This window comes from Oryctolagus cuniculus, chromosome 3 (genome assembly GCF_051225735.1).
Source record: "Oryctolagus cuniculus isolate XC-2025 breed Fujian yellow rabbit chromosome 3, ASM5122573v1, whole genome shotgun sequence".
Taxonomy (NCBI): domain Eukaryota; kingdom Metazoa; phylum Chordata; class Mammalia; order Lagomorpha; family Leporidae; genus Oryctolagus; species Oryctolagus cuniculus.
Genome location: NC_142869.1, coordinates 8,554,407 through 8,577,576, shown reverse-complemented (window position 1 = coordinate 8,577,576; position 23,170 = coordinate 8,554,407). Strand labels below are relative to the sequence as shown.

The 23,170-nt window shown below is 48.7% G+C and overlaps 1 protein-coding gene across 16 annotated transcripts in view; it reads left to right on the top strand.

Annotated features, from left to right (window-relative positions):
* The window catches only part of SP100 (SP100 nuclear body protein), a 101,635-nt gene that overhangs the window by 19,164 nt on the left and 59,301 nt on the right, over nucleotides 1-23,170 (top strand). For 4 of the 16 annotated variants that reach the window (XM_089329753.1, XM_089329754.1, XM_089329756.1 and 1 more), the window contains exons 2-6: nucleotides 10,520-10,682; nucleotides 12,446-12,614; nucleotides 15,624-15,707; nucleotides 17,674-17,739; nucleotides 20,629-20,778. In XM_089329753.1, the coding sequence (XP_089185879.1) occupies nucleotides 10,520-10,682; nucleotides 12,446-12,614; nucleotides 15,624-15,707; nucleotides 17,674-17,739; nucleotides 20,629-20,778 (632 nt within the window). Of the gene's footprint in view, nucleotides 1-10,471; nucleotides 10,683-12,445; nucleotides 12,615-15,623; nucleotides 15,708-17,673; nucleotides 17,740-20,628; nucleotides 20,779-23,170 lie in introns of all 16 variants that reach the window. The other 12 variants (XM_089329751.1, XM_008259295.5, XM_089329752.1 and 9 more) reach the window with 6 other exon arrangements.

Sequence of the window (23,170 nt, the reverse complement as noted above, 5' to 3'; positions counted from 1 at the left end):
TGCCAATTTTAAAAAACACTTATTTTGTTTCTTGCCATTGAGTTATAAAAGGGCTTTATGTGAATATGTTTTGGATATTAACCATTTATTAGATGATTTATTTATAAACATTTTTCTCCCATTCTATGGGTGGTGTGTCTTCACTATGTCAATTGTTTCCATGACTGTGCAAGAGTTGTTTTTTTAATTTGATATAGTTCCTATGTGTTTATTTTTGGTTTTTTGACTTGTGCTTTTAGTGACATATCCAAAAGATCATTGTCAAGAAGAATATCAAGGAAATTTCCTCCTAAGTTTTCTACTAGGAGTTTTATGCTTTCAGGTCTTACATTTGTTTCTTCATTTTTTAAATATTTATTTATTTACTTGAAAGGCAGAGTTACAGAGAGGCAGAGGCAGAGAGAGAGAGAGAGAGAGAGAGAGAGAGGTCTTCCATCTGCTGGTTCACTCCCAAGATGGCCGCAACAGCTGGAGCTGCACCAATCTGAAGCCAAGAGCTTCTTCCAGGTCTCCCACACGGGTGCAGGGGCCCAAGGACGTGGGCCATCCTCTACTACTTTCCCAGGCATAGCAGAGAGCTGGATCAGAAGTGGAGCAGCTAGGATTTGAATCAGCGCCCATGTGGGATGCTAGCACTGCAGGCGACAGCTCTACCTGCTACACCACAGCGCTGTCTTTAATCCATTTGGAGTTAATTTTTGTGAGTGGCGTGAGATAAAGCTCTAGTTTCATTCTTTTGCATATGGACATCTGATGGTCCCAGATCATTTATTGAAGAGACTGTCCCTTCCTCCTAGTGTATTCTTGGTGCTGTTATCAACTAGTAGTTGTCAACTATGTATGTAAGAGTTTATTTCTGGGCTGTCGATTCTGTTTTTGGTATATGTGTCTGCCAATACCATTATGTTTGGTTATTGTAGCTTTATAAGACAGTTTAAAATCAAGGCATGATGCTTCCAGCTTTGTTCTTTTTTTTTTTTTTTTTTTTTTTTTTTTTTTTAAGGCAGGGTTACACAGAGAAGGAGAGACAGAGAGAGAGGTCTTCTGTCCACTGGTTCACTTTCTAAATGGCTGCAACAGCAGGAGTTGGGCAAATCTGAAGCCAGGAACCATGAGTTTCTTCTAGGTCTTCCATGTAGCTGCAAGGGCCCAAGCACTTGGGCCATCTTTTGTTGCTTTCACAGGCCATCAGCAAAGATTCCAGATTGGAAGTGGAGCATCTAGGACTTGAACTGGTGGCCATACGGGATGCCAGGACTGTAGGCGGAGGCTTAACCTGCTGTGCCATCGAACCAACTCCCACTCCCCCCACCCTTTTTGTTCTTTCTCAATATTTCTTTGGTCATTTGTGGTTCAATACAAAATCTAGAGTCTTTTAAAATATTTATTCAAAAATCTATTGGGATTTTGATTAGAGTTGTTCTGACTTTGGATAATATTAACATTTTAACAATATTCTAACTTACAAACACATATCTTTCCACTTACTTGTGTCTTCCTCAATATCTTAAAGTTTTCAGTAAAATCTTTCTTTGGTCAAATTTATTCTTAAGAATTTTATTATTTTGATGCCATTTTAAGTGGAAGTGTTTTCTTAATTTCTTTTCTAGGTGGGTCACTGTACTGATTAGAAGCACTATTGATTTTGGTACATTGATTTTGTATCCTGAAATTCATTATTTATTCTAGCAGTTTCTTGGTGGGGTTGCTAGGGTTTTCTATATGTGAGATTTTTTGTTTTGTTTTGTTTTAACAGGCAGAGTGGACAGTGAGAGAGAGACAGAGAGAAAGAACTTCCTTTGCCGTTGGTTCACCCCTCAATGGCCGCCGCAGCTGGCGCGCTGTGGCTGGCGCACAGCGCTGATCCGAAGCCAGGAGCCAGGTACTTCTCCTGGTCTCCCATGGGGTGCAGGGCCCAAGCACTTGGGCCATCCTCCACTGCACTCCTGGGCCACAGCAGAGAGCTGGCCTGGAAGAGGGGCAACCAGGACAGAATCCAGCGCCCCAACGGGGACTAGAACCCGATGTGCCTGCGCCACTAGGCAGAGGATTAGCCTGTTGAGCCACGGCGCCAGCGTGAGATTCTGTTATCAGAAAACAGGGACAATATGACTTTTTTTTTTTTTTTGACAGGCAGAGTGGACAGTGAGAGAGAGAGACAGAGAGAGAAAGGTCTTCCTTTGTCGTTGGTTCACCCTCCAATGGCCGCCGCGGCCGGCGCGTTGTGGCCGGCGCACCTCGCTGATCCGATGGCAGGAGCCAGGTACCTATCCTGGTCTCCCATGGGGTGCAGGGCCCAAGCACTTGGGCCATCCTCCACTGTACTCCCTTCTTCCCCATTCAAATGCCTGTATACTTCTGCCTCATTGCTCTGGCTGCAACTTCCAGTACTGTATTGAAGGGATGGTAGTGAGAATGTGCATCCTTTTTCTGCTCCTGATCTTAGAGAAAAAGCTGTAGTCTTAGCTCCCTGTCAGGTACAGCCACAGCCTGTGCCCCCAATCCACAGAGGCCCTTAACTTGGGTTCCTATCCACGTGGGCTCTGAGGCTGGACGGGGTCGCGGTTGGGCTCCCTGGTCGGCAGGACCAGAGCCGTCCTCTGCAGTAAGGCAGGGGCACTGGTCTGGCCATCTGTCCAGGAAGTGACAAGCTGGGCTCTGGGGCTGGACTGCGTCACTCTTTGGTCTCCTCACTAGGTGAGGGTTAGAGACTGTGCTGCAGCTCGGCTCCCTGCCCCCGATGGGCAATAGGCTGGGCTCTGCAGCCGAGCAAGGCTAGGAACCCAAGCCAGGCAGAGCTGCCGCCCAGGATACCTGGCCAGACAAGGCCGCCTGCTTGGCGTAGCTCACTGAGAGTCTGAATGCAGTGGCACTGCCAGGACCACATGCTGGTGGGTATGAGTCCGGGCCCCTTCTCTGTTGGCCCCAGTTGGTCTCCGCTGCTGGTTCCCCATTGTTCCTCATGAGATAAGACAGAAGTCTTTCCAGTAGACACCCAGAATGCCAGGGAAGCTAGATATCTCTTCTTTCTCCCCCAGAAAAATCTCAGGCCCAAGGGAACTCTCCCCAGGTATCACTGTGCCAGGCTGGGGGAGGGACAGCAAGTCAAAGCGAAACCACTCCTCTTAACTCCTCCTCTTCTTGTTTTTTTTTTTTTTAATAAAGATTTATTTATTTGAGAGTCAGAGCTACAGAATGTGAGGATGAGACGGTGAGAAAGAGATCTTGCATCTGAGGTTCACGCCCCAAATGGCCACAACAGCCAGCACTGAGCCAGGCCTAAGACAGGAGCTTCATCCAGGTCTCCCACATGGGTAGCAGGGGCCCCAGCATTTGGGCCGCCATCTGCTGCTTTTCCCAGGCCATTAGCAGGGAGCTGGATCAGAAGTGGAGCAGCTGGGACTCAAGTTGGTGCCCATATGGGATGCCGAAGTCGCAGGCGACAGCTTTACCCACTAGACCACAATGCTGTCTCCTTCTCTTAACTCTTCGGATGCAGTTTTTCTGAGTGTTTGTGATGCAGGAGCAGGTATTCTTGTCTCTGGGTAGTTTCTAGTTGACTTTTCTTTGAGGGGACTAAAGTCTGGCTACCAATATGTTAGGACCGTGATGAGTCTTTTACACGTGAGGGGCTACCTTTGTTCTGGGAAACTCTTCATTTCATTCGATTTCCTTATGCTCATTCTTTCCATTCATTCCTTCTGGATGTCCTGTCAGCAGAATGTTGAAGCCCCCAACTATGCAGTAGATATTTATTTTTTTACGTGTCCCCTATCTTTTCCGCCTGCATTCCAAAGAGAAAATATGGCTCACCAACTGATTCTTCAACTGAATCTCTTCAGTTGTTAACACATCCACCTTTGTTTTTAAAAAACAGCTTTAGGCCGGCGCCGCAGCTCACTAGGCTAATCCTCCGCCTTGAGGCACCGGCACACCGGGTTCTAGTCCCGGTCAGGGCACCGATTCTGTCCCGGTTGCCCCTCTTCCAGGCCAGCTCTCTGCTGTGGCCAGGGAGTGCAGTGGAGGATGGCCCAAGTGCTTGGGCCCTGCACCCCATGGGAGACCAGGAGAAGCACCTGGCTCCTGCCATCGGATCAGTGCGGTGCGCCGGCCGCGGCGGCCATTGGAGGGTGAACCAACGGCAAAGGAAGACCTTTCTCTCTGTCTTTCTCTCACTGTCCACTCTGCCTGTCAAAAAAAAAAAAAAAAAAACCAGCTTTAATGAGGTGTCATTTGTGTGCTGTCAAATTCACCAATTTTGCCGGCGCCGTGGCTCACTAGACTAGTCCTCTGCCTTGCGGCGCCGGCACACCCGGTTCTAGTCCCGGTCGGGGTGCTGGATTCTGTCCCGGTTGCCCCTCTTCCAGGCCACCTCTCTGCTGTGGCCCGGGAGTGCAGTGGAGCATGGCCCAAGTGCTTGGGCCCTGCACCCCATGGGAGACCAGGAGAAGTACCTGGCTCCTGCCATCGGATCAGCACGGTGTGCCAGCTGCAGCGCGCCAGCCGCTGCGGCCATTGGAGGGTGAACCAACGGCAAAGGAAGACCTTTCTTTCTGTCTCTCTCTCTCACTGTCCACTCTGCCTGTCCAAAAAAAAAAAAAAAAGATTCACCTATTTTAAGTATATAATTCAATGATTATTAGTGAATTTGCAGAGTGTGCAACCGACACCACAGCACAAGTTCAGAGCATTGTCCTTACCCACCCACCCCTAGTTCCCTCCTGGCTGTTTTTAGTCATTTCCTGTTCCTGTCCTCCAGCCCCAGGTAACTACTAATATATTTTCCTCTGTCTGCATCTCCTTTATCTGGAAATTTCATGTTAATAAAATCAAACATTATGTGGTCTTTTGCATCTGGTTTCTTTCATTAAGCATAATATATATACTTAAGGTTCTTCTGTGTTATAGCATGGATTAGTAGTTGGTTCCTTTTTATTGCTGAGTAGTTTCTGCTGTGTGACTACCGGTCTTATTTAGCCATCCACCAGCTGGTGAGCACTTGGACTATTTCTACTTTTTGGCTATTATTAATAACGCTGCCATGAATATTTGCAGACAAGTCTTCATGTGGGCGTATGCTTGCATTTCTAGGTCAATACCTAGAAGCAGAGTTGCTGGCTCACAGAAACATTGTGTTTACCTCTTTAAAAAAATACTATCTAGGGGCAGACGCTGTGATGCAGCCACTTGAGATGTCCACATCCCATATTGGAGTGCTGGGATCAAGTTCTGCCTCTGCTTCAGATCCAGCTTCCTGCTTATGCACCTGCGAGGTGCAGATGATGGGCTAAGTTCTTGGAGTCCAGCCAGCCACTCAGTAAATCCAGATGGAGTTCTTGGCTCCTGGTTTCAGCCTGGCCCAGCGTACTAGGTGTTTGGGGAGCAAACTAGCCCATGGAAGATCTCAATCTCCCTTTTCCCTGCTGCGTTCCCTATATCCCTTCTTCTCTGTCACCCTACCCTTCAAATTTAAAATAAATAAATATTACAAAAAAATAAAATGGGGCATTGTTGGGGTATAGTGGGTTAAGTGACTGCTTTAGACACCTGCATCCTGTACCGGAGTGCTAGTTTGAGTCCTGGCAAATCTTCCGATCCAACTCCCTGCTAATATGCCTAGGGAGCAGTAGACAATGGCTCAAGTACTTGATCCCTTCTACTCTCATGGAGTTCGTGGCTCCAGGCTTCAGTCTGGCCCTGACCCACTGTTGCAGCCATCTGGGGAGTGAACCAGTGGATGGAAGACTTCTTCCTCTCTGTATCTCTCCCCATCACTCTGTCTTTCAAATGAGTAAGTAAATTTTTTAAAGTAGCAGTAAAAATTATCTAACAACGTTTTCAAAGGACTATTTTACATTCCCACTGTAAACACTATAACCTTCCTAACATGAATTTTATGTTTTGAGTGTAGCCACTCCAGGGGAATGCATTGTACCCCATTGTGGTTTTAACTTGCTTTTGCCTTAATGACTAATGATATTGACCATCTTTGCATGTTTCTATTTCTTTCCATATATACCTTTGGGTAAAAATCTAATCATTTTAAAAGATCTTATTGAGTTGCATATCTATGCAATTTGTTTATTAGAAATATGACTGGTGGGGCCAGCACTGTGGCATAGTGGATAAAGCCATGCTCTGCAGCACTGGCACCCCATATGGGTGCCGGATCACAACAACCCTGAGCTGTGCCAATCCGAAACCAGGTGCCAGGAGCTTCCTCCGGGTCTCCCACATGGATGCAGGGGCCCAAGGACTTGGGCCATCCTCTACTGCTTTCCCAGGCCATAGCCAAGAGCTGGATCAGAAGTGGAGCAGCCAGGACTCGAACCAGCATTTAAGGGATGCTGGTACTGCAGGCGGCAGCTTTACCCGCTATGCCACAGTGCCAATCCTTGGGTGGAGTCTTACCACTGTTCACTCAGCCACTGTTAACAGCCTGGGGTTGGCATCCTGAGCTTATTATGAATTTTCTTCTCACACATGAGAAATTTTTATTCAGCAACAAAACCTATGACCTTCCATCCAATTACTAGAAATAAATAAATGTAAATTTTCCAACAGGACATATTTATAACTTTGCGGAGCTCTTGTCTGTGTAAGATGCCCATTTCTATGGGATGGATGTCCAATGTGGGCATAAGTTAAAGTACGGTAGGTCCTGCCAGATCTTTTCTTTAGAAAGCTATAGTGATTCACGCTTACGGGAGCAGTGAATGAGTGTGTGCGTGGTTTTTCAAGTGAGGACATGGGAGCATCCATTCTAATGCCGGCCTCTGGACAGCCTTGGGTTCCGCTTTTATTTAGAGGATATCAACAATTCTATAAGCCAACAGGCACGTAGGCAAGTTTATACATCAACTCAAGGATTTGGGGAAAGATCTGGTGGACTAAGATATGGATCAGAGCTGTTGTAAATCTTCAGATAGGTTGATTTAAATGTTCCCGCAAATCTTACAAATTCCTGAAAACACCCCAGGTACCACTAGCCCCCTGCTGGTCCCGCTGCCACGTTCCTGTAGGGGCTAGTGTGCCCATCCCCCCATGGCACAAGCAGAAACTGAGGCCCTGCCTCTAATTTGAGAACAGTTTGCTGAGAGACACTTGGGCAGCATCTTCTGCAAGTGTGTTTCTGTGAACCTTCTCCCCTGTAGAGTGTTGCTAATAAAGTTGTGTTTGCCAACTGATGGGTGGGAAATGATTTATCATTGATGTTTGCCTCTGTGTGTATTTGTATGCTTTTTGAGCACTTGAAGTTTCTTCTTTTTAAGCTGCCTGTTCAGGTCCCTTGTGGGGGATTGTTGGTCACCTTTTATTCATAGATTTGCAGTTTTATATAGCAGGTATATTAATCTTTTTTCATGTGTGTTGAAAATATTCTTCTACACTGTGTTTAATATCTTTATTGCTTTTTTAAGAGTTATTTATTTATTTGAAAGGCAGAGTTACGTAGAGAAAGAAAGGGAGAAACAAAGAGAGAGATCTTCCATCTACTGATTCATTCCCCAAATGACAGCAACAGCTGAAGCTAGAGCGATCCAAAGCCAGGAGCCAGGAGCTTCTTCCAGGTCTCCCAAGTGGGTGCAGGGGCCAAGCACTTGGGCCATCTTCTACTGCTTTCCCAGGCACATTCACAGGGAGCTGGCTTGGGAGTGGGGCAGCTGGGACTCAAACTGGTGTCCATTTGGGATGCTGGCACTGCAGGTGGCAGCTTTACCCCTACGCCGCAGCGCGGCCCCTTGATTGCTTTTTTACAACATTTGAATCTGTTAAGGGAAATCTTCCCCTAGATGTTCTCTTCCATGTTTGTTCTGACTCAAACATTTGTTACATTATATGAATATTCGTATCATTTTATCCAGTTTTAATGGGGTCTCAGGTTGCAGGTGTACCACTTATATAATAATTTCAGAAGGATCAATTTTTTAAAAAGATTTATTTATTTATTTGAAAGTCAGAGTTACATAGAGAGAGTAGAGGCAGAGAAGAGAGAGAGGTCTTCCACTCGTTGGTTCATTCCCCAATTGGCCGCAACGGCCGGAGCTGTGCCGATCCGAAGCCAGGAGCCAGGAGCTTCCTCCAGGTCTCCCATGTGGGTGCAGGGGACCAAGGACCTGGGCCACCTTCTACTGCTTTCCCAGGCCATAGCAGAGAGCTGGATCAGAAGTGGAGCAGTTGGGTCTTGAACTGGCACCCATATGGGATGCTGGCACAGCAGGCAGCAGCTTTACCCGCTATGCCAAAGCACTGGCCCCAACATTTTAAAATTGGTATGTTTTCCTAAGTTAACTTTTATATCTCCATTTATTTCTATCTCATTAAGTGCTCAGTAAAATTTTATATTTTCCTCATAAAATTATCATACTTTCGAGTTGTTTATAAATATATAGAAATGTAGGGGCCAGTGCTGTGGCACAGCATGTAAATGACCTGGCCTGAAGCGCTGGCATCCCATATCAGCGCCGGTTCAAGACCCAGCTGCTCCACTTCCCATCCAGCTCTCTGCTATGGCCTGGGAAAGCAGTGGAAGATGGTCCAAGTCCTGCACCTGTGTGGGAGACCTGGAGGAGCCTCCTGGCTCCTGGCTTCGGGTCAATGCAGCTCTGGCAGTTCCAGCCAATTGGGTATTGAACCATTGGATGGAAGACCTCTCTCTCTCTCTCTCTCTCTCTCTCTCTCTCTGCCTCTCCTCTCTCTGTAACTCTGACTTTCAGACTTTCAAATAAATAAATAAATCTTTAAAAAGTATATGGAAATGTATTTGCTATTGTGTCTGAAGTATTATTTTCTTTCCTTTTGTTTTTGTTGTTCCATATAAAAGCTATAACTATTTTATAAATATTCTTTATTCATACTCCTCACAAATTGTTATCTTGGCTCTTAGACATTTTCTTAGGCGGCTGGTGTTTCTATAAATGGAATTATAGGGCATACTATTTTGTACGTAATTTTAATATATATACCAATTATTTTTTATTCTATTGCATTATCTAAAATTTACTTAAAATAATGATGGTAGAGGTAGGCATCCTTCTTATTTTTTTCTATTTAAATGACAAAAATACTTTACACAATGATGCAGCAATTCCACTCCTAAGTGCTTACCCAAAAGATATGAAAACCCCATCACACCTGCGCACACACACACACACACACTCACACACACACTCAAACCTTGATGCAAAAACAGCAACTTTATTTTGCTAGCCCCAGACATGAATCCATCCAAGTGTCCATCAATGGGAACATATTAGACCGTGGGAGACTCATGCAATGAATTCCTTCAACAATAACAAGGAACAAAATTCGTCCCATACAACACATGTGATGCGTGAAAGAAGGCAGCCACAAAGCACACGTTACGTATGATTCCATTCCTATGAAAGCCAAACAGGCACCATTAGCCTCTGGTGATGGCCGGGCATCCTCAGGGAGTGGTCAGCAGGAGCTCTGCGCTCCACCCTTTTCTCAAGCCACACATTGGGTTGGAGCCCCGGGTCCCCCTCGCACTCCCCACCGCCTCTCCCGGAGCCGCGTCCTGACTCAGGGCACCTCCACCTGACCCTTTGTCTTCGAGGTTTTGGTTGAGATCTCGCACTTTTTCCTTGTCTTCTGCCATCATCTTTGTCCCTGTGAATCTAATTCCTTTGTCATCATCTTAGTGGGGTCTTTAATAAAAGATAAGACGAATGGATTTCTTCAAATTCAAAACAATAACGTGTCTTATTATTTCCTGCTGCATGTTGAAGACTGGGCAGTGCCCATAATTCTTGTCAGGTTTGACAAAGAAAGCGTATGAGTTTTTGGGACATTTAGGGATGCAGAGATGTTGATTAAAGCATTTTTTCAGAGCAATAAAGTGAGCAATGAGTTATATTTATTACAGAGTTGGACTCATATTTAAGATTTCTTTCCCAGAAAGTAGCTGCAATTTCTGAAATTTAGATGACGAAAAAGACAGTATACTTAACAATAACACAGATTTATATTAACACAAAAAAGAGCCAGATGTCTTGGGAGCTATGACTGACATTTTTGTGAAATCCTCAGTTCACAGTTGTCATTGTCATTATTTAACTGTATTGTATCACAAATTAATTTTATGAGGTAGGATGGTATTTCTTGCTTAATGACTAGTCAGAGATGGGACTTTCTGTGATCTGTTTTCTTAGTTGTTCATTAAGATGTATATTGAAGGCTAGATTCTATTTTAGTCTATTACTTTATATTCCTCTGTAAAGCACCTGTTCACTCCATCTTTATTTTATAGGAGTTAAAAATTTTTAATTCAGGAAATTTTCCAGTGAAGATGTGTTTCTAACCGCTCTAATCAGGACAAGCTGGGCTCGTCGGTCCCGCATTTAAGTCGTTCGTAACCTCCATGCTTTCTTCCACTTTATCTCCATTGCGTTACTTCCACTGTCCGATTCCTGCTGACGACCACCTGTTTTGTCCATGTCGGCCCCCGCAGGCCTCTGGATCCTGACGCCCGTGTTCACGGGCTGTGCTTCCCCCCTAGGATGTCCATAGAAGACCAGAGCGCAGAGGAACGGCTGATCTATGAGGCTGTGTTCACACACTTCAAGAGACATAAAGTGGAGATTTCAAGCGCGATCAGAAAGACGTTCCCTTTCCTCGAGGGCCTTCGTGACCGCGAACTCATCACAGACAAAATGTTTGAAGTAAGTAAAGCCTGTTCTGCCACGACCTGGCCAGCCAGCGCCGACGCAGCTTTGATATTCCAGGCGCAAATTGCAGAGTCCAACCGGCCGACGGGTGGGTCTCCCGCGAGGGGTCCCTTTCTGGTGTTTCTGTCAGCGCAGCTGTGAGGTAGAAAGGGAGACAGGAAGCAGAAATGGCGGGAGACGACCTGCTGTGACCGGAGCAGTGGTGTTACCTGGCGCCCCCTGCAGGCGGGTGGGATGCACTGGAGATTGGAAACCGTCGTCCACCGATGGGCAATGTCTGATGTTTTCCATACCCTGTAATTCAGACAGTTCATTCAATACAATGTAAGCTAAGCATTTAAGATAATTTTAATGAACTGATGAATGGTTTCTTTGGGCTACTGAAACAGTTATAGTCACAACATTTTATTTCAATGAATACCGAACTGGTTTAAAATACCTACATCTGAAAACCTCAAAACCCATAGGAACGGGTGTCTTGTTAGGATAACTTCGGGAGTGGATGCCATAACTTATGGTTTTCCTTATTTTTTCTTTGGGAGCTCACAGAGTTTTCAAGTTTGGGTAAATTTTACCCACAGGCCCTCTTGGTGATCCAGAGTGCATTTTTCTTTGCCCTGTAGACATGCATTTCTCATGGCCAAATTCACGGCCATGGGGGGTGGAGGTGGGGAGGTGGTCACCTGATTTTCTTGAGCCCCTTGGCCCAGTCAGTCACAGGGGAGGGCAGGGGCCAGCCAGTCAACAGAAATGCTGCTCAGTCCTCTGTGCTCCACCGTCTGGCCAGCCTCTCCCAGGATTCCATGTCGCTTAACTTTGAATCCACTTTTTCCATTCAACACTGCTCCTTCTTGCATTGAATGGCAATGAAGGTGAGAAGCTCCGACTTACCACTGAGAATTTTTCAACTTTACTTATTTGAGATGTGGGGGGAAAGAGAGAGAAGTGGGGTTCCCGTCTGCAGTTTCACTTCCAAAATACCTGCAATGGCAGTAACTGAGCCAGGCCAAAGCCAAAGCCAGGAACTCAATCTGGGTCTCCCATGTTCGTGGCAGGGATACAAGTACTAAAGCCATTAGTACCGCCTCCCGGGGCTGCCTTAGCAAGCAGCTAGGAGTCAACCACAGGCACTCTGATGGGGACACAGGCCACCTGAACAGCATCTCAACCAGTAGGCAAAACGCCTGCCCCACCAAAGGAATGTTGTTAAAAATTAACACTGTTAAAAAGATTCAGGATTTTTAAAGATTTATTTATTTATTTGAGAAATTGGGTTACAGACAGAGAGAGGGAGAGACAGAGAGAAAGGTTTTCCATCCACTGGTTCACCTCCCAAATGGCCTCAATGGTGGAGCTGCACCGATCCAAAGCCAAAAGCCAGGAGCTTCTTCCGGGTCTCCCACGTGGGTTCAGGGGCCCAAGGACGTGGACCATCTTCCACTGCTTCCCTAGGCCATGGCAGAGAGCTGGATTGGGAGAGTAGCAGCTGAGACACGAACTGTTGCCCATAGGGGATGCAGGTGCCGCAGGTGGTAGCTTTACCTGCTTTGCCACAGCTCCGGCCCCATCCAAAGGAAATTTTTAAGGTGGAAGGATTTAGTTGTTTCATTTGGTAGCCATACAGATATACAAAAATTCTAGAACTTTCCATGAGATAATCTTATGTAGAGAAATTGGAATGCATTAAGAATAAAATTCTTTTCTAGAGCTCTTCTGTCACTTGAAAGTCTGTGTCTCTCTATTGCACATTTTTTCAGGATTCTCAAGACTCTTGCAGAAACCTTGTCCCTGTGCAAAAAGTGGTGTACAATGTCCTCAGGGAGCTGGAGAAGACCTTTCACTGGGCAGTTCTGGAAGCGCTGTTCAGCGAGGTCAACCTGCAGGAATACCCTGATTTAATTTCCGTTTATAAAAGCTTTGAAAGTGGTAATTATGTTTATTATCTACCTTTTGAGATCCAGGATTAATTTTTTCAACAAGCATATACTGAGTTTCTAGCTCTTGCCACACACTATGCTAGACAGTGGGGATATAGTAGTTGTCAAAACAGACACATCATGAACCTCCTTAAAGCTTGTAGCATAGGGGCGGTGTACAACCATTACCCAGAGGTCTGCTGAGCTGGGCATTTAGAATAACAAGACAGCCAGAATGACATGGACATGAGGTTTGCATAGGGCAATAACAGAATCCCAACAAGGCCGTATCAGTGGCTTCCCTTCCATTGGAGCCCTTGCAGTATTCTACACTGAAGCCCTCCAAGTTGACTACCACCTGCCCTGAGTGACAGTTTAACTGAGAGTCAGGATACAGCTTGGCTCGGCGCTCCCTGCCCATGGGCATCAGTCCACAGTCAGAGTTGCAGGGGCCCCACAGGGACAAACTGGGCTACAAGAGTCGCCACATTAAAGGAGGACCTATGGCCTCCCACCAGGTGTTTGTGGTTCGTGTACCGCCCCTCCAAGTCTATTAGCCAAGGGACATTGTTATCCCTAAACCCAGGGAAGGCACTACCGCTGTTAGGTTTCCAGAGTAATGAGCAGCAAAGTTAATCCTGGGTTCAAATTCTGCCTTTCCAGGAGAAATGGAGCTACTTTCTAAAATGGGCAGAACAAACGCGTATCAAGTTGCTCCGCTAGGGACTAGTTTTGGGGCTATACCAAGCTAAAAGGCCTATTCTCTGCTTTTTCCTGAGAAGGTGTGGTTTACACTCCTTTGTTTGTACACAGCAAAAGGTGTGCCTTCCAATTTTTTTATGCTTTACTTATGTATTTGAAAGACAGAGTTAGAGAGAGAGGAGGAGGAAAAACAGAGTTACACAGAGAGAGAGTGAGAGGGAGAGAGAGAGAGAGAGAGAATCTTCCATCTGCTTGTTCCCTCCCCAAATAGTTGCAATAGCCAGAAACTTCTTCTGTGTCTCCCATGTGGGTGCAGGGCCCAAGCACCTGGGCTTCTTCTGCTGCTTTCCCAGGTGCATTAGCAGGGAGCTGGATTGGAAGTGGAGCAGCCAGAACTCAAAGCGGTGCCCATATAGGATACCAGTGCTGTAGGCTGTGACTTGAACCTGCTGTGCCACAGCGCCGGCCCCTGTGGTTTTGTTTTTTTTGTTTTTTTTTTTTTTTAATTACTTGCCTGTATTTTTATTCCAACACAGTTTTGACTCAACCATGTTATCCAGATAAGAAACATCTGGAGAAAACCTTCCTGATGCTGTCAGCTCAGGAGGGTGGGTGCTACGGGAACAGGAGTGGAAGTGCGAAAAGAAGTCTGCAGAACCCCGACCTGGCTGAATCCACGAGCTGAAGCAGAGGGGGCGCTGAGTCAAGAGATGGGTGGAGGCAGACTTTGAAGGGTCAGGCACACACAGCTAAGGGATATGAAGTTTATTTGCTAGACAATAAAGAGATACTATAGGTTTATAAACAAGGGGAAAAATGAAATGGAGGTATCTATGCCTCGCTGATTGATAATGATCTTATCTAATCATGAAATAATTTTTATAGCAAATCAAGTCACAAAAAGATGAGATCAAGTACCGGGGCACAAATTCTGGGTGAATATTCTATTTATAAGCAGGAGTTCCCCAGTCCATGGGTACAAAGGAAATGGTGCTACGTTTACTGTACGCATTGCAGGGCCTCGGGTCCTCTTCGTGGGCTGTGGCCTCATGCCCATCTCTGCTGCCCCCACTGCTGAGCAACTCAGACTTGAGGCTCACCATCCACCCTGGACTGCTGCCTCTGCTCTCTGGACCTGGAGGTCCCAAAAGCCTCGCCTGCATTTCCTAGTGCCTTCCTTTGGGAACAGCTCATTCTCACCCAATTAAGCTCCAATCCGCCCCCTTTCTAGCTCCATCGTTAAAGCTGTTGGATATTCTCTGTTGCGTGCCGACTTCTTCAGAACCTGAGACCCTCTCCTGAGGACGTCTCTGCTTCTTTCTCACAATCTAAACAATTTAGAAAACACATGTTTGAGGGTCAGCGCTGTGATACAACAGGTAAAGCAGCTGCCTGTGACGCCGGCATCCCATATCGGAGTGCTGGCTTGAGTCCCGGCTGCTCCACCATCCTGCTCCCTGCTAATGCTCCTGGGGAGGCAGCGGGTGATGTTCCAAGTGCCTGGGCCCCTGAACCCAAGTGGGAGACCCAGATGGAGTCTGAGGCTCCTGGCTTCAGCCTGGCCAAGCCCTGGCTGTTGTGAGCACTTGGGGAATGAACCAGTGGATGGAAGATCTCTCCCTTCCCCACCACCCCCCTGACTCTGCCTGTCAAATAAATGAGAATCTTAGAGAGAGGACGGGGCAGCACTGTGGGGTAGTGAGTAAAGCCACCGCCTGCAGTGCCGGCATCCCATATGGGCACCAGTTCGAGTCCCAGCAGCTATACTTCTGACACAGCTCTCTGCTATGGCCTGGGAAAGCAGTAGAAGATGCCACACGTCCTTGGGCCCCTGCACCTGCATGGGAGATCCAGACGAAGCTCCTGGCTCCCAGCTTCAGATTGGCTCCATTTGGAGAGTGAACCAGTGGGATGGAAGACCTCTCTCTCTACCTCTGCCTCTCTGTAACTCTGCCTTTCAAATAAATAAATAAATTTTTAAAAAGGCTAGAAAAAAAAAAAAAACACCCACATTTCACTTCTGTTAGGTATTCTGATGTCTGCTTTCCCTGCCTCTGATCACCCGAGGGAACACAGCCCACAATGCCTCCACCACTCTATCTTCCACTCTTGGGTGTCTCTTTGCTTGGGACACATCAAGGCTCCCTCGTTGGTGTCGTCTTTCTGTCTCACAAACTGATGGGTGATCTTTCAGTCCCGTGGGATGCACTGAGCCCTGAGTGACCCAGAGGCTGGAGAATCCTAAGAGGGTGGCTTTGAGACTTCCCCCGTCCCTGCAAAAGTCTCTGACTGCCCTCTTGCATCTCCCTGTCCTCAGTGATCCATGACAAGCTGCCCTACCAGGACGATGGTGGAGGAGAGAGAGGGGAGAGGTCCACCTTCCGGCTGCGCCTTAGACAAGGTAACAGTGACTGGATAAAAAGTGCTTCTCATTTGCTGCTGGGGAATGGAGGCGGGGGGTTTGGGTGGAGAGTATGTGTCAGGGACAAAACACAGAAGGAGGCGGGGAAGGTCAGGAGGGGTGCTGGGGTGAGCCCCTGCTTGGGTGGGGGTCCTGGAGGAAGAGCCGGGCTCAACAGCAAGATACAGGCAGCAGAGCCCAGAGTGGAGGCAGCCAGGCTTAAAGGGACGAGCCACCTGGAAGACATTGTGACTGAGAAACTAACTTCCAGGTGGGAGAAGCTGGGAGTGAAGCCGTGCAGGGCTCAGACACATGGCCCGTGTCCAGCCCTGAAGAGGAAAGCAGATGGTAAAAACAACCCTCTGTTTCACCTTTACCCGCACACGCACCCACTCCGGCACCACGTGTGTGGTTCTCCCCGCAGCAGCCAGTAGCAGGTGTTTGATGATTTAATGTAATCCAGGCACCAGCCAGGTGCATGTGCAGGGCTCAGTCCCACAAGATGGCAACCCACCCCTTTGGATGCCAGCTGAAAGTCCCGGGTTTTGGCATTGGAAGGTGCCCTGATCCCCTCTTTGAGTTTCATAGTCTGTAGTATGGCTTGCAGAACTCAGGGTAATGTTGACTGGCGCTGACCCATTCAAACCATTGGCCACTGTGACTGCAGCAGCCTCATCCTCTCTTCCCTGCCTGGAGGTCAGGGGCTCCAGCCCTCTCTCCTTAGGGGCTGCATCCTTGGGGGCTTTCCAAAAGTCACCTCGCTGCCATACACTCTGGTGAGGTTAGAAGGGGTGGGTTGTAACACCAGGCGCTCTTCACATCTCCATCACCTGTGGAATTGCATGGGTTTTAGGGGTTCTGGCAAGGAACAGGAGCTAAAAACCAAAGGGGGCAGTTCTGAGTTCTGATGTCATCCCAGCATCACGCTCGCTGATGGCAGAGGCAGGGACCAGTGTCCGTGCGGGGCTGCTGTCCAAGAGCAGGACGTTGCAAAGAGAAAGGCACTCATTTAGAGAGACGCAGAGAGGAAGTGGGGGAGACTGAGGAGCAGGATGTGGGTGCCAAGAGAGGGAGAACGCAGAGAAGGGGTGAGCGACGGCGTGGAGGAGGACACGTGGCTGACGGCTCACTCTGGACGCTTGTGGACTTAGTGCTCGGACTGCATTGGCAGCTGCTGTCGCTTAGGTACCTCTGTGTAGAGAATTGGGAGGGACCCGGTGTGGAGGTGCCGGGGAGGCAGGGTGGGCCCAGGTGTTCTGAACTCAGAGCCCTGTACTCACCGAATGAAAAAGGCAGAAACAGGCAGAACAAAGCATAGCAAGAGCTGGAGGAAGAGGAGGAGAGCCGGGCACCTAATCCCCAGGGAGGCAGCTCTGCGGGGGAGGGGCAGACGTGTAGAGGAGGGTGTGGTGCGAAAGGGGCGGGGCCTGGCCCCAGGACTTGCTGGGATCTGATGGGAGGCTCTGGGGCAAAACAGGCTCACTTTGGCTGTCGGTGTCAAGCCATCATCACCCGTTGCCAGACTGCCTGGTGCAGGACCCTAGTGGGGAGGCCTGGGGAGACCCCCAGCCGAGGGTGTGGCTGGCCCGTTCGCCCTCTCTTAGGGTTGGAATCTAACTTTAAGAGTCAGGTGGAGGGGTGGGCGTTGGGATGCAGGAGGTTAAGCCTCTGCACAGGATGCCTCCAGTCCACTCCCTGCTGTTGTACTGGACAGGCAGCAGGGATGACCCAAGTGCTCAAGTCTCTGCCACCCACATGGGAGACCCCGATAGAGTCCTAGGACCCTGGCTTCTGAGATTTCTCTCTCATCGCTCTGCCTGTCCAATAAATTAAATATTTTTTAAGAGAGAATCGTGTGTGGCTCTGGCAGCCCCAGGAGGGCACTGGATTGGTACTTAGAGGAGGTCTTTAAAGGGGTTAGGGGAGAAGAGCTGCATTCACAGACTTCTGATCTCTTGCCTCCTAGGAGCCGGCGAACCTTCTTTTCAACAAAGCCTGCCCTGGTGCCCCTCAGACGCCTCGTCTTCTGACGGTCTGTTCTGGGGGTCGTTGCTCGTTTGGCCCAGTCTGGGATGGGCTGGGGGCTGGGAGCTGGGGGCAGGGAGTGGGGGTGGCTGCCGCTTGCTGGTTCTCACTGCCTGGGGCGTTCAGTCTGTCCACCTGTGGTTTCTCCGAGTTCAGGATTTAGATAACGGGCCTTTCTCTTCAGGGTTTTCTTTTTCCCTTCCTCCTGCCAGCTCCGGGTGATGGGGCCTGGCTGCCTCCTTGTGCGTGCTCCTGGCTCCATGGTCGTCTGCCTGTGTCTTCCTCACATCTGGCCCTGCCGCACTGCTCTGGCCCTGGCTGTGGTGGAGGCCAGTGCTGGGAGGAGTGGGGAGGGGGGACGATTGTGGACTTTCTCTGCTTTCTCCTTCCTTGGCTCCGTCACACGGGGCCCTGACGCTACTGTGCCTCCCCCACGACATACCCCTCACTCCTGGGGTAGCAAGCCAGGGTCCCCCATGCCGAACACCAAACAGGGCACTGCCAAGCTCCTTAATAACCGATAACCACAGTTGCCAACTCTTCACTCTCCCTTAATCCACAGCACTCTTAATATGTGGCTCAACTATTCAAAATATTGTCCATTTAAGATGTGAATTATAATGCTTTTGTTTTTCCAGTCTGTTACAGTGTCTTATGTATTCATGCAGGCAATATTTCATGTGTCTTCCCAGAAAATTTAAAATGCAGTATATTCCCCTCATTTTTCAGAGGAGAAAGAGTTGGGTTAGGGAGTGTGGTCCTGTCCAAGTTCACTCACCTAGGAATTGACACCTAGGATTTGACACTGCTCCCAGCTAGCGTCAGGGATTCCGGTGCCCACCTGCCTGGTCCACGTTCTGCCCTGTGATGCTGGCTGCCCCTGTGAGCCTCTGCTTCGTCCCACGAAGCACGTGCCTTTTCGCCGTGTGTTTGTGACAAGTTCCATCACGTGAAGCAGTCACCATCCTGCCTGGTGCCTCACGGTGTCTTGCCCTTCTCATCACTAACTTAACTCTCAGTCTTATGTGCACCTGCCTGCAGATCGAAGCGTCTGTCTAACCATTGCTGTGAACTCTGAGATTTCCTTCTGGTGTGCTCTGAGGCAGGTGTTCTCTGTGGACATAATAGTTCTCCAGCTGGGGTAGCAGTGATAGAAGCAACGCCAGTGTTAGAGACCAGGGGCCATGGTTCCTCCCCCTTAGAGCACTCCAGCCATATACAGTTAATGCTAAGTCTGTATTCCATGATCTTCTTCGGAGATGATAGCAGAGAACAGGCTGGGAAAATCTCAACTCCGTGCAAAGTCCTTTTTATGTAGCTTCTGATGGGGTGAGGTGTTACTCAAGAAAGGATTTTTTTTAATTTGTAATGACATTTTTATAAAAGAGAAAAAAGTTACTCTTTTAGAAAACCACTTCTTTTAAAAGTCACATTTAAATATATTTTTTCTTTTTTAAAAAATATTTATTTTATTTATATTTATTTATTTATATATTTATTTATTATTTATATATAATAATTATTATTTATTATTATTAATAATTATTATTATTTATTATTATTTATATTTATTTATATTTATTTATTTGAAAGACAGAGTTAGAGACAAAGAGAGAGAGGCCTTCCATTCACTGGTTCACTCCCCAGATGGCCACAACGGCCGGAGCTGCACCCACCCGAAGCCAGGAGCCAGGAGCTTTCTCTGGGTCTCCCACGTGGGTGCAGGGGCCCAAGGACTAGGGCCACCTTCTGCTACTTCCCCAGGCCATAGCAGAGAGCTGGATCGGAAGAGGAGCAGCCAGGACTAGAACTGGCGCCCATGTGGGATGCCAGTGCTTCAGGCCAGGGCTTTAACCCATTGCACCACAGCGCCGGCCCCCACATTTAAATTTATTAAAAATTCAACGTGGATGAATCGAATCCCTATTCTTGAATGTCCATCTCCTAGTGCAGATGCTGGGAGCAGGGAGAAGAGAATACGAGAGGAGGGAGGATTTGGGAGAGTGGAGAGGTGGCCAGGCTAATAAATTCTTGATAAACTCCCGGTGTGGTCTAGGAGCAACCACACCTGGAGACAGAATCCCCACCGAACAGAGGAATACAAGGAGAAGCATTGCAACGTGCAGACCAAGCGACACACAGAGAACATCTGTGAGAGTGTCCCGGACTCCGATTGTGACACACACGGATGGGGAAGGGCTGTGTGTCGTGCCCACCACCCAAAGACGCATCACCAGGTCAAACACCTGGGCCCCTGTTCTACATTAAAACTTCCGGAAATGTCTTTAAATCATTCTTTCTGGAAGTTACTTTGTTTAGAAAAATAACATTAAGTGAAGAAAAAAAAAGTACTGGAGAATACCTTTGCCCACCTAGAGGCTGTTGAGGCTTGTGGAGCAGAGCGGGCTGTGAGCTGGGGAGGGTCCCCGAGGCACCAGAGGAGAATGCAGCTTCCAGGACTGTTGCTCTGGGACTGATGCTTTACCCTCCCCCTGCTCTGATCTGCCGTCTGTCTCTGGCCTCTGCAGACTTCCTGGCCAGTCGCCTTGCTGGCTCACTTCCTGCTGGGTTCCTAACAGGAGAGACGTTAGCAAGAGGTGGACAAGTCAGAGGAAGGGAGAAGCCCGCTCCCCAGCATTGCCTCCTCTCTCCGCCGGCTCCTCCCCCCACCATGCAGGCCGTGGGTCCAGCTTCTTGTACCCCAGAGGGTCGGACCCCTGGGGCCGCCCTAGCCTCCTCTTGACTGTCTAGGTCGCCACATTCTTCCACCGGGACTTCTCAGATGCATCAAGTCCTCTCTGCTGTAAGAGCTTACAGGGATTTGTATTTATTCCCTACTGGGCTCTGACTGATGCAGGAGACACGTGCACTATCTAAGCATCAAAATGTGGTTTAGGCACAACTTTGCCTGGAAATGGACACTCAGGGATGCCCCATGATGCAGAACAGACACAGGCAAGGAGAAAGGACACATCCAGGGCCCCAGATGATGCCCCAGGAAGCCAACAAGCAAGCGAACCGAGTGCCCAAGAGGCTGAGCCTGCAGGTAAGGCTGACTGACTGCATCTGTGCGAGTGGAGGGTCCCTGGCTGGCGGCAGCGGAGTGGACGGATGTCTTTGAAAGGGAAAAATCACAGAGAGGCAGGCCTGGCGGCTGAGTACTGAGGAGAGAGGCCAGGAGGAAGCAAGTTAGAAAGGAGACCTTAGGTCGGCGCTATGGCTCAGTAGGCTAATACTCCGCCTTGCGGCGCCAGCACACCAGGTTCTAGTCCCGGTCGGGGCGCCGGATTCTGTCCCGGTTGCCCCTCTTCCAGGCCAGCTCTCTGCTGTGGCCAGGGAGTGCAGTGGAGGATGGCCCAAGTGCTTGGGCCCTGCACCCCATGGGAGACCAGGAGAAGCACCTGGCTCCTGCCTTCGGATCAGCGTGGTGCGCCGGCCGGAGGCCATTGGAGGGTGAACCAACGGCAAAGGAAGACCTTTCTCTCTGTCTCTCACACTGTCCACTCTGCCCGTCAAAAAAAAAAAAAAAAAAAAAGGAAGGAAGGAAGAAAGGAGACCCTGAGAGGCAAAGGCAGGGGAGAGGCAGAGCCTTCTAGGGGGAGGGGGAGGGCAGCGAGATCGGTTGCAAACACAGGGAAACAGCTGCACAGGCGGGGACAGCGCTGAGTGCAAACAGCAGGAGGAGGGAAAGGAAGTCTGAGCTCCAGCAGTGTGGAGATGGGAGACGCAAGGCTCTGCGGGGTCTCAGCCCTGCGGCTTTGCTCTTCAGAGCACTGACACTGGTGCAGCGAAGGACGACAATGCAAGGACCGAGACGCCCAGCCCCTTGCCTTGTGGTGAACCAAGTGTAATTGTGTTTTTTAAGATATATTTTATTTATTTGAAAGACAGAGTTACAGAGAAAGGTAGAGAGAGAGAGAGAGAGAGAGAGAGAGAGAGAGAAAGAGTCTTCCATCCACTGGTTCACTCTCCAGATGGTGCAATGGCTGGAGATGCACCCATCCAAAGCCAGGAGCCAGGAGCTTCTTCCAGGTCTCCCCACGCGGGTGTAGGGGCCCAAGCACTTGGCCCATCTTCTCCCAGGCCATAGCAGAGAGCTGCATTGAGAGTGGAGCAGCCGGAGGCCGGCGCCGCGGCTCACCAGGCTAATCCTCCGCGGAGCCGGCACACCGGGTTCTAGTCCCGGTGCCCCTCTTCCAGGCCAGCTCTCTGCTGTGGCCAGGGAGTGCAGTGGAGGATGGCCCCCAAGTGCTTGTGCCTTGCACCCTATGGGAGACCAGGAGAAGCACCTGGCTCCTGCCATCGGATCAGCATGGTGCGCCAGCCGCAGCGGCCATTGGGGGGTGAACCAACGGCAAAGGAAGACCTTTCTCTCTGTCTCTCTCTCTCACTGTCCACTCTGCCTGTCAAAAAAAAAAAAAAAAAAAGAGAGAGAGAGAGAGAGAGGAGCAGCTGGGACTTGAACTGGCACCTGTATGGGATGCTGGCACTGCGGGCGGCAGCTTTACCCACTACACCACAGTGTTCAGCCTCAAACAAAGCAATTATTACTTGCCTGACCAATTTCTATTGTTTTGGTCAGGTGTTCTATATTTTTTTGGTTCTTAGGTGTTTTTTTAAATACACTATTTTAAATTTACAAATAAAAGATTCTCTATACTTGTATTTATATCCTATATGATATTTTGAAATATGTATACATTGTAATATGGTTGAATTGAGCTAATTGGAAATATGCATCAGCTCATATACTTTTCATCTTTTGTGGTGAGAACAATTAAAATCTGTTCTCTTAGCAATTTTCAAGAATGCAGTATGGTTTTTTTGTTGTTGTTTTTTTGTTTTGTTTTGTTTTGTTTTGTTTTTGACAGGTAGAGTGGACAGTGAGAGAAACAGAGAGAAAGGTCTTCCTTTGCCATTGGTTCATCCTCCAATGGCCGCCGCGGCCGGTGTACCGCGCCTATCCGAAGGCTGGAGCCAGGTGCTTTTCCTGGTCTCCCATGGGGTGCAGGGCCCAAGCACCTGGGCCATCCTCCACTGCACTCCCTGGCCACAGCAGAGAGCTGGCCTGGAAGAGGGGCAACAGTGACAGAATCCGGCGCCCCGACCGGGACTAGAACCCGGTGTGCCGACGCCGCAAGGTGGAGGATTAGCCTACTGAGCCGCGGCGCCGGCCCAAGAATGCAGTATGTTGTTAACTCTCAGCACACGTGAGACCGTGTGATATTTCCCTTTCTGTGCCTGCCTTACTTCACTTAATACAGTGTCCCCTGGCTTCATCGGGTGATTTCGGGTTGAACAGTATTCCACGGTGGAGTGCCCTGTTTCCTCCAGTCCTTTGCCTGTTGATGGACACTTGGGAACAGTGAACGTGGGAGTGGGGACACCTGTGTACCACGTTGATTTCACATACTCTGGATTAAAATCTCACCTGGTAG